Source organism: Oratosquilla oratoria, chromosome 4, assembly GCF_046742065.1.
Source record: "Oratosquilla oratoria isolate Oo_2021 chromosome 4, ASM4674206v1, whole genome shotgun sequence".
Lineage (NCBI taxonomy): Eukaryota > Metazoa > Arthropoda > Malacostraca > Stomatopoda > Squillidae > Oratosquilla > Oratosquilla oratoria.
In genome coordinates, this window is record NC_134780.1 from 69,883,571 (window position 1) to 69,895,141 (window position 11,571).

The 11,571-nt window shown below is 41.8% G+C and overlaps 1 protein-coding gene across 4 annotated transcripts in view; it reads right to left on the reverse strand.

Moving 5' to 3' along the window:
* MESK2 (misexpression suppressor of KSR 2) overlaps positions 1–11,571 on the reverse strand; it is a 745,500-nt gene that overhangs the window by 189,290 nt on the left and 544,639 nt on the right. Inside the window, exon 1 of one of the 4 annotated variants that reach the window (XM_076184259.1) lies at positions 4,235–4,329. The exons of the other annotated variants lie outside the window; for them this stretch is intronic. Within the exon in view, the coding sequence (XP_076040374.1) occupies positions 4,235–4,314 (80 nt within the window). The 5' untranslated portion in view covers positions 4,315–4,329. Of the gene's footprint in view, positions 1–4,234; positions 4,330–11,571 lie in introns of those variants that run through there. 4 annotated transcript variants of the gene reach the window in all.

Below are 11,571 nucleotides of genomic sequence, written 5' to 3' on the forward strand. Positions count from 1 at the left end.
CAACCGTCTCGCAAATCTCTAACACTCTCACAAAAACTCACGCAGTCGTAATCAGTGAAAAACACTGTATGCATGTGAGTACACAGAGCTTCATGTTCGTGTTTTCCAAGCTCCGAACTCAGATGTCCTCTGCATCGCGGACACTTGCCGCATATCTGGTGTTTCTCTCCTATCTGCCATAACACATCAAAGCGCATACAACCATCATAGTGGTGAACAACACAAATGCACCTCTCCATCTAACCAAAGGCACAAACATTTGTGATTTCACCATATACCCAGCTCCAGTACACATAATCGAGCAGGACAAGATACCTAACGTATGTACCATCAACACCGGACAAAGGAACACACAAACCACCGGAGAACAGAACACGCAGCAACCCATCCAAGCATCTCACATAAACAATATAGACTTTCCAGAAGCACAAACAGATCTCCTTGTGCTCATGAACACATCACATACAGGCACGCCATTGCGCTTCCAGGCGAACCACTAGGTCTCACAAACATAATAGAACACCACATACCCCTTCGACAGCATGCTAAACCACTGTATATATCAGCATACAGACTGCCACATACCAACGCAACATTACTGACAACATTATTACAGACATGCCCACCCAAGACATAACAGAACCAAGTTTGTCCCCTTGGAATTTCCCCCTCTTCATTGTTCATAAACACGACGGCTCCTTCTGCCCTGTTGTAGACTTTCGTGAGCTCAATAAACTCACTATTCCTGAAAGATATCCTATACCTCATTTGTAAGATATATTATACTCTATAGGTGAACACAACACTGTCTTTTCCGCTCTCGACCTCATGTCGGGGTATTTCCAAATACCTCTCAATGCTGAATCAAAGTCACTAACAGCCTTTAGTACCAACATGGGCCACTACCATTTCAAAAGATTGGCCATGGGACTCGTCTCTACTCCCTCCGTGTTTTCTAGATTGATGTACAAGGTCCTAGAAGGACTCATAGGGAAAACAGTTTTCATTTACTTGGACGACATAATCATTGCTTCAAAGTCACTCACCGAACACCTTTCCACACTTGAAACTGTCCTCTCAAGGCTAGCCGCAGCAGGTCTAAAACTAAAACTCAAGAAATGTTCCTTCTTCAAAAGGGAAATACGTTTCCCAGGACACATCCTCAACTCTCAAGGTGTCATCACCTCTCGGGACAAAGTTAAGGCTGTCCTAGACTTTCCACGCCCTACCTCCACCGAACACGTCAAGTCATTCTTGGCTTTATCAGGTTTCTACAGACGTTTCATTGAGGGATATGTTCACATTGCAGCCCCATTAACAGCCCTTCTCAAAAAGGATACAACCTTAAACTGGACGCCTGAACACCACACAACTTTCCACAACTTAAAACAAGCTCTCACAACAGCTCCTGTCCTTTCATTTCCTAATTTCTCAAAACCTTTCACACTCTGTACAGATGCTCCCTACAAAGGAATCGGTGCAGTGCTGATGCAACAGCACGAGTCAAAATTTAGACCGATAGCATACGCCAAGGTCTAAGTAAAGAGGTCTAATCGCTGGAGTAGTTCTGCGCAGCTTCTGACGTCATTTAGATGCGTCCATTTTCTCTTTGTGATACATTGAAGAAAACTGTGAAACGCCAAGGATGACAGGAACTATAATATTTTATATATTATATATATATATTATATATCATATATATTATATATTCATATATATAGACAGGAACTATAATATTTTATATATATTATATATATATTTTATATAATATTTGTCAGAATATAAATAATTGAGTGGAGCGGTGCGAGCGAAGGCGACGTCATTTTCGAACGACGGACCAACTTCAACTGACAGCTATAGGACCCGCTAACCCCACTTTGAACAGCCAAGTGACGTTCACGGGCTCGCTGCGCCAACACCCTCGAAATTCGGTCGGAAGTGGTTAGACCTGGTATATATATAGATCTTGGCATACGCTAGCCGTGCGCTGAACAAACACGAACAAAACTACTGTGACTGAAATTGAAGCTCTTGCTGTCATATATGCCCTCAAACACTTTAAAGATATACTTGGCTATGGCTCTACTCGCACGCTATTCACTCATATGTTGGAACACTCCATCCAACATATATTATGTATATTATATATATATATATATATATATATATATATATATATATATATACATATATATATATATATATATATATAAATGGTTTACCACATCATAATTATGATATTGTAAGTAAAGAAAAATTGAACATGTATGGTGTTTTCCAATGAAAATAAAAAGTCTCTCTATAGTCATAGCTGGTTTGTTTACGAGGTAATATATATACGGCATAAAATCAACAGTTACCAGTGGTAAAGTCATACTGGCATTTCTAGACCCGATAGATACATCAGATAGAGTATCTGTGTATTACTGGTACAACAACTTGCAAGAACCATTCAGTCCTTTCAAAGCAAATCCAACATCCATTAAGTTTACGGAATCATGACACCTATTAGTCTAACTATACTTTTCTTTCAACTGGAAGTGCAAACCTATCCAAAGAAATTTAAAACATTCATTTAATGTTACCATAAGTATGAAACCCTTCTTGCAGTAATTGTTATTAGAATGATTCATGAAGGTTTATGAAAAATACAGAAAAATATTCTTTGTGAAAAAAATTACAGTTTAATTAGAATGATTCCATCCATGCAAGTTCTACACATATTCTTTCATAGTTTGATTTCGGACATACAGCACGAAGTAAATACTGTTTCCCTGAATCTCGTGATAATTTACATACAACTAACTAAAATCTATCAGAATATTTAGTTATTTAAAAAAAAAATCGTCCAAATTAAAACAAAAGTAATTTCAAATCCCCATTGTTTATGGAACGATTTACAAATTTTGTTTTTGCTAATGCCTGAGAATTTAATTTTGCCGGAGGACATATCCAGTAAAAAACAGGGTCTCTATTGGTCGTAATGAGAATAAAATTCTAATTTGAACTCGCACAAAAACTGTACACGTCACTGAGCCGAAAGAGTACAGATAATCAAACTTGTAAAATGTCAGGTTCGTGAATCATACAAAATAACCATAGCGAAATATTAAAATAACACCATATCATTGTAATTTTTTCAGTACTACTAGTTTTAAGAATTATATTACATAAAGGCTGCTTTATGACGCTCTTCTCATTGCATTTACAGTCGAAATCAAATGATTTGTTCTAAAAAAATATAATGAATAAGTCACTCTCTAGTAAATCTACACTATTCACGTTTTCTTAGATTAAGACGATATACGTTTTCTATGAAAGGACGTGTTGCTATAGCTTGACACACGGCAGATTTTAATATCCAAAACACCACATATCAAAAACTAAAGAATGGATAGAAAATATTTCAGTCCACACAAAGGAATAATAATAATAAAAAAAAAAGGAAAAACTGCAGAATAGCCTATATGGGCTAATCTCACTGAATATTAAGGATTGTAGCTACTTACCACAGCGTTGGGACACAAGTGCGTACACACACGTTCAAAACCCAAGAGTACTCACCTGGAAAAGAAGAGGATTATTTTAGTACGTATTGTTTCAGTTCTTTGTCAACAATGATGTTCATATTCAGTATGGGGTACTGAGTGCACAGTTTTATGCAGACAATTTATGCAGTCGATATCGCCCATACGGACAAGTCACACAACATTACGATCGGAGAGTAATCTCCAATCAAAGAAAAATGCTAAACAATTTTAATTTCTAATATCTCTATTTTCTACTGCTATGACTTCACCTCTTCTGCGCATGTTGTCCCCTAGTGTCGAAGCGATGAAATACAAATACTAATGTTCACATAGTAAGAGAAATAATAAAATGTCATCGTTCATATATACATAGACACAATAAATAAAAATGGAGGAAGACGGGAAAGAAGCGATGGAAGAAGAAGAAGAAGAAGAAGAAGAAGAAGAAGAAGAGAGAGAGAGAGACAGAGAGAGAGAGAGAGAGAGAGAGAAAGAGAGAGCGAGAAGAGAGAGAGAAAGAGGGGAAGAAAGGCAGTTACACTTGCACGTAGAACAACAACCACCACTCATCACATCAAATCTGCATCAATGGGTTGGGCTTCCGCCTTCCACGTCGACCTCAGCCTCAGGTCAAGTTATCTCCCTCCAACCCCTTTCCCCCTAACACAAGAGGTGACAATCTCAAAACAAACATGCTCGGTTACCTTTCACATTCGTGGTATGCACTGCAGTGGTCGTACTGGTCACAGCAAGACGAGTGTAGTGTGTTCAAGGCTAGTTCCATTTAACCGATAATTTGGACTTCTACTTTCTGCCTATGGAATGTTTTGCAGACAAATACAGTCTCCACATAATCAGTGTCATAAAACCGGGATATGTTTGGACACCAACCGAAGCTTTTGAGCTTCCGAGCCGAAGCCACAGCGGCACACAATTCACAAATAAAACGAGTCACACCGTTATTGCAATGAGTACCTGTGGTGCAAAAAAAAATCTGTTTTAATGCAAACCGTTGCAATACTAAATTGTAATATACATCCTAACCCATATCGTAATGACTCTGGCACCTCAGGAGAAGAGTCATTGTATTGATGGAATCGAGTCTTAACGCGGAGACACTTTCCTGGGCCATTTGCACCTGAGGTTCGCCAGAGCAAAACAACTAAGGAGTAATTCGAGCACAAGTGGTTTGATAATGTCCACGAAACTGTAAGGCACCTGACAACAAACGACATTGCAATAAAGTGAACGACAACTCTACAGGTTTGAAAGACGAATCAATACGAAAAAGAACGACGAAACCAAGAATGGGCCGACGCAACACGCAAAGAAAAAAAGGATAAAATGACAGTCGATAGATAAATAAATAGATTGATACAAGTAAATACATGAATAAATATACAAATGAACTGATAAAAATACAAATAGATAAACATACGTTCGGATGTGTCCCATTCATTTACCTATTTTGTCTGCAACCTTAAGATACCAGTTACCTCATGGAAACTCTCACTGTCCACAAATTTAAACTAATTCTCTGGCTATGTCAGGCGAGTTTATTAGTTTAGAGAAAATCCCTCTTCACTCTTGTGCCTACAAGGCACGTTCAGGAGTGTCGTCGTCATGTATGGCTGCTGGCAGATGAAATTATTACGATCGGGAGTGGCGTATCCATTTACTTTGTCTACCACCAAGCAATCTTATTCGGTTGAAGAAAACATCTTCACGAATCACCAAGGAATACAACGAACAAAATTCAGACCATGATATGAAAATAAAGAAGAAAAAAAGAAATCGGCAAAAAATCCGCAAAGAAATATTTGTTAAAACCTCTAAAACATTTTCTTCGAGATCCGTTGGATCATTGCCTCCTCTTCGCTTTCCTACATTTTTTCTCCATCGTTATCGTTCTTGGTTTCTTTCCTATTCCCACTCCGTTTCTTATTCGGCTCTTCCTCCTCCTCCTCCTTTTTCTTCCTCTTTTTCCTCCTCTTGCTCTCTCTAGTTTTTTTTCAACACTTACAGGACGGTAATGCACTTCATATACTTGTATATTTTTTATTTTGTTGTAGTGCCAAACGATTTTATTCAGGTGACAAAACGTGCTCTCAATTGATTAAGACCCTCCCGTTTCATTCTTCGTTCACTCCTTCAGCTGAACAAAATAGTTTGGCATTAGCCAGAACGACAAAACTATGAATGACGTCAAAATGTTGAAGAGGGTAAATAGACCCTTCCCGCACCTTTTCTCGTTCCTTCTCTCCATATCCATGTCCCTTTTCTCTTTTCCACTTGTCACCCACTCCCCTCCTCTTCTTCATTTATCTCAGTCTCCCGTAATCAACCTCTCTCTTTTCTCTTCCATCTAGTCCATCTCTTTCCTCCCCACCTCTTACTCTTCATCGTCACTTCTTTCCATTCATCTTCTCTCTCATTCCCTTCCCACCTCCTCCTCCTTATCACCACTTACTTCACTTCATCTTCTATCCCTTTCTTCTCCCCTCCCTCTCTCCTCCTCCCGTTCACCCCTTTTCTGCCTTGAAGCACACAAAGGAAGAGGAAGTGAGCTTGAGCGAGTTGGTGAGTAGGTGGAGGAAGTTGAAGAAGTGGGGCGCAGCAGGAGGGAGGAAAGGGGAATGAGAGGAAGAGGGAATGGAGGAAGAGGGAGAGGAAAGGTAGGGAGGTTGAAGGTGGAAGGGGGGAACGAGGGTTTTAATGATGTTGATGAGAATGGTGAGGAGGGGACAAAGGTAGGAAGGGGAAGTTCAAGGAATGGAAAAGAGACGAGATCATTAGCAAGTGGGTGGGGATGGATGGGGAGGCGGAAAAAAGGAAGACAAAGGAAGAGATGCCGAAAATGGCACCAGTGGCACGATTGACTGGCTTTCTTCTTGCTCACATTCTTCTGAACGATTAATCCTCTCGGTGTGTGTTGCGACTCATATATGCAGCCAGACGATTCCATTCAGCCAAAAATAACACCGCTCCCAGGAAAAGGGTTCAACACACATTGAACCAATTTCGATCTACTTAACACTTTCTCTACATTTTATGGTTTTAGTGTTTAATCTTGCTGCCAACAAATTGTTCTGCTCTTCCTCTGCCTCCTACAGTGCACCCCTAAGTCGTCGTCGTTTTTTGTTTGTTTTTTACTTCTGCTCTTCGTCCCCGTTTTCTCTCCTCCACGTCCACCTCTTCCTCTTAAGCCTCCTACTTCTTCTTCACTAAGCAATCCAAATGTCTTTCCTGGGTCGAATTATTCCCATCTCGTGTCTGTTTTTCCTCCTCCTCCTCCTCCTCTTTTTCTCATCAACCAGCGCTTCTGTTTTTATTCTCCCTTGCACAATGCTGCCTTATCTTATATCGTTTTCATGTAAATTTCTGTTACCCTCATCTGTACCAGTTGACACTTTCCATTATATATTGAATACCACAGGCCTATTCTGTTCATCTTCGGGTCATCCCCGTCGGTAACAAAGATTTTATATTCGTTTCGAACACTTTTTATTACCGTGTGGTATTTCTATCTTTATCATGGTTGATGCCAACGAGCGTTTCCATTCATCCCTGTGACATCCCGCCGGTAGCGAGAGGATCAACGATAAGATGTGCAGTTCACTAATTACTCCATAAGTAAGAGATGGGAGGGGGAGGGAGACTATTTACATTGTGTGTGTGTGTGTGTGTGTGTGTGTGTGTGTGTGTGTGTGTGTGTGTGTGTGTGTGTGTGTGTGTGCATATATGAGCGAATATGCATATCTACATGTACACACACACACACACACACACACACACACACACACACACACACACACACACACACACACACACACACACATACACACACACACGCAAACACACACACAAATACACACACTCGCACCCACGCACACGCACACAACATAATCCTAGATATGCGCATTCTAATTTTCCCTCTATCATGTATTTTCCAGTCAGAGTCCTTCACTGTCCTTCCTCTTTGTTACCGTGGCGATTCCCTGTCGTGCTCCAGTCCGTCCCGGAATCTTATTTTCCTTCGTGGCCGTGACAGGGCCATCCGCAGTTCTAATCCTGCCACCATCTCTTCATTCAACTCTTTTTCTTTTTTCCAATAACATTTTCACTTTCTCTCTTGACTGTCACTGTGCCTTACTTTTCCTCAAGTTTCCTCTTTATACCAATACTCTCAAAGTCCATTTCTAGATATCCTTGGACACTACTCCCCTTTCAACTCCCCAGCACCTGGTTCTGGACTCTCCTCCTCCCCGACCGTAACATTCCCAACCTTCATGTGGTTTCGTTAAGGAACGGACTCCTCCCAACTCGAGTCACATTTGTTTTCATGTCGTGAATCCTTTTGGGGCCTCCCAGAGCCGCAGCGTGGCCACGAGGCTCGAGGCTTTTCTCGGTCTGATCCCCGATGGATGACAACAGCGCCGAATTAATTACATGCCTGCTTTGCCTGCTTTGCCTCCCCTCCCTCTCCTCCTCTCCCTTATTCTCTCTCCTGATGAAAGAGAAATTCCGAACGATGCTGTTTTGGTTGCATAATAAGAGAAATAAGAAAAAAAAATACACGTGGGTAGAGTTTAAAGAGCGTTTCCTTTCACTTGTTCTCTTCACTCGGATGTTTACTGCGGGGAACAGACGGCCTTTCACAGCGCGGGTGGGGGCCTCGGCAGGCCTCTGGATTTCTATTCAAATATTCTTCACAAGACCTGCCTTTCACTACACTGAGTACAAACCCAAGTTGTTCACAACCAGCCAGGACAATGCCGTCTACCTCGTGGCTTTCTGCGTCGCATTTTCAAAGTAAGCACTCAGCACCTAAGTTTGCTAGACACTTTGCTTGCTTCTTACACGAACTCAGCACTTTTCTCTTAAGTACTTCACTTGAGTCCTACTTCACTAGAATAGTGTAGGGACTATGCACTTATATCTTACATACATTTCACACTAAGTCTTACAATGCCCTTGAGACTTGCAGGCTCTCTGCACCCAGTCTATGGAAGCACTGTTCTGTAATCTTATTGGCACTGCACCTGAGTCTGACAGGCACCCTGCAGACGTTACAAAACACTGCACCGGCGCCGAGACTCTCTACATACTACTGCCTAGACACACATACACACAAACACACACCCTTCTGCAGGCTCAACTGCACTCACTCTCTTTATTCACCACCCACGTCCCCTCCTCTCTCTCTCTCTCTCTCTCTCTCTCTCTCTCTCTCTCTCTCTCTCTCTCTCTCTCTCTCTCTCTCTCTCTCTCTCTCCAGTTTTATATTATTTTCATTCTGTTACCTTCACTCTTCAGTACTTTTCATTTACTCCCTCACTTATTCATCATGCTCATTTATCTTTCTTTCTCTCTCTCTCTCTCTCTCTCTCCCCCCCCCACACACACACACGTCTCCTTTCACGTGTAACCCCTGTTCACCTAGCAGTGAGTAGGTACGGGACGTTAGTCAAGGAGTTATGACCTTGCTGTCCCGGTGTGTGGTGTGTGAGTGGTCTCAGACCTACCCAGAGATCGGCAAATAATGAGCTCTGAGCTCACTGCCGTAGGGTGGTGTCTGGCTGTCTCGACAGAGACTGCAGCAGATCCGAGGTGAATACACACACACACACACGCACACGCACGCCCACGGTACCTCTCTTTCCCATTCAACTTTAAAATCATCTCTGTCCTCAGGCAATGACTCTTACTTAATTTCAGTTTCCACAAGGACACATTACCACACACTCTAACATTCATTATTTGACTACCGTTCCCAGTCTTATCGTGTTCCCAACTCCGCTTCTCAATCCTAACCCCAAGATTTCATTCTGACGTCATTATTACGTCATCTGTCCCGAAGTACCATTTAGAGCACAGTATCTGGAATGGAATGACGTCACAGTAAGGTCCCTAATTTCCTCGCTTGTTCTATTCATTCCCCTGAACTTTTTTGGTATGTTAGTGAATAAATAATTCGAGTCTCATATTTCAACAAATTACATCCTTTTCTAATATCTATTCTTTATTATCATCATTAAATGCGTGAATTTCGCAGTGTTACTCCAGCGGATGATATATAATTTTTGTTAAAATGAACAGACAACTGGATGCGGTTCCAGTCTCTGGGGTCGGCGTGAGCACCCTACATCTACCAACAACAACTCCGGTAGCTCTTCACTCTGTTCTTTAGTCCAGGCCAACAATCACGATTAAAACCGCCTGAGGTCAATACATTATGAAGGGGTCAGTCAGTCCAGGGGCTACTGACAACTGAAGAAAATAGTTAGGATCGTCCTGAATAAAACGTGCCGAGGTCTGCCACGGGGCGAAGAAGAGACGTTGCAACTTCGGAGCTGCGGCTAACCGCTGCTGGTGTCGTGGTTCTAGAAAACCCGTTGCTACCGACTAACCTCCTTCTCGATGACTGCTATCCTTCACCACCTCCTCCCCCTCCTCCTCCTCCTCCTCTTATTACTCCTACCTCTCCTCCTCCACTTTCACCACCACCTCTTTCTATATCATCATGACTATTCTCTTTTCCTGCGTGTATCCTCAACTAAACACACTTTAGTTTGGAAAACTGATGCTTTTTTAAGGACTATCCAATCGTGTACCGTTAGCCAGTTAATAATCTATAAAGCATATTTACAAGGTAAAAATATTTTGGCTTCAACAAACCGCTCCGAGTGACTAAAATCACAATGCGCCACCAGAAACAAAAGTAATATATCTGCAAAAAAAAAAAAAAAAAACACGTCATACTATCATTAACCACACGCTTCTACTATGGCCAGCCAGGAGTCGGCATGCAACGGTGGATAGCGCACGTGACCAGTGTCATGAGGAGCGTGGCTTCAAATCCTGATCGATGAATTCACAGTTCAGGGAGCGTTTGAGTCCATTTCACCGTTTCTAAGAAATTCTCTTTCTAAACTGCCGTATGGGTGCGAGGTACAGTTATGTTTAAAAACGTTAATGGGAAACTATTTCTAACTACAATTATAATCATCAAAGCTAGCTTCAATTTTTATTTGGCTCCCGGCGGGGAACTGAAAGCTGGTCTGTGGTGAACAAAGTCCCCCACATGTGCTTCGACGCGGTATTTTAGCTTATAGCATCGCCACTGCAGAGGTGGAAGGGACAGGAAATTTATATGTTGTGTAGAAATAGCTGGCCTTTGGCCTTGTATTATATTTGTGTAGGTTAAGTCTATATTACTCCTGTATTACATGCATATATATCCTCATGAAAGCACAACCTAGGCCCTGCCGAGCCATGTTTCGGCAAGGATGGGTCGTGTGCTTCTTTAGCGTACGCATGACGTGTATATAAGGACACTGTACACTGATGGCTCCAAGTGCGGCCCCAAAACTGGGACAGGGTTATACAGCACCAAAACCCGGATGATATTCAGATTGCCGAACCATACGAGTATATATATCGCCGAACTCTTCGGCATATACAAAGCCATAGAAAATGCTCAATCTGACACACATAGTAACTTCGTCATATTCACATACTCGCTAAGCGCACTCCAATCAATTAAGACAGGTAACCATATGGAGAACTTTCTCTTGGGCAAAATCATTAGCACATTGTCGATAACTAACAAGTCCATTACTCTCTCTTGGGTTCCCAGCCACATTGGGATCTTCGGGAATGAGAAAGCGGACACCTTAGTCAAATCTGCCTGCACATAGGAACCTTCAATTCTATACTAAGGAAACAATTACACGCCCACTGGCAACTCGCACAAACAAAAGGAACACACAACAGACTGGTCGACATCATACAGAAACAACAGACGGGAGGAAATCGCCATAGCAAGACTGAGGATGAACTCGACCCACCTCACCCACCTAAACCCATACATAAACGGCGTATTCCCTCCCCAATGCAACACCTGCAACACTATACTATCCATAAGACACATACTCGTACACTGCTCAAGATACAACACACAGCGCCAAGCGCTTATACAACACTGTAAACTTAAAAAAATTCAGCTAAGCACTACAAATCTTTTGACCGATGACCGTTT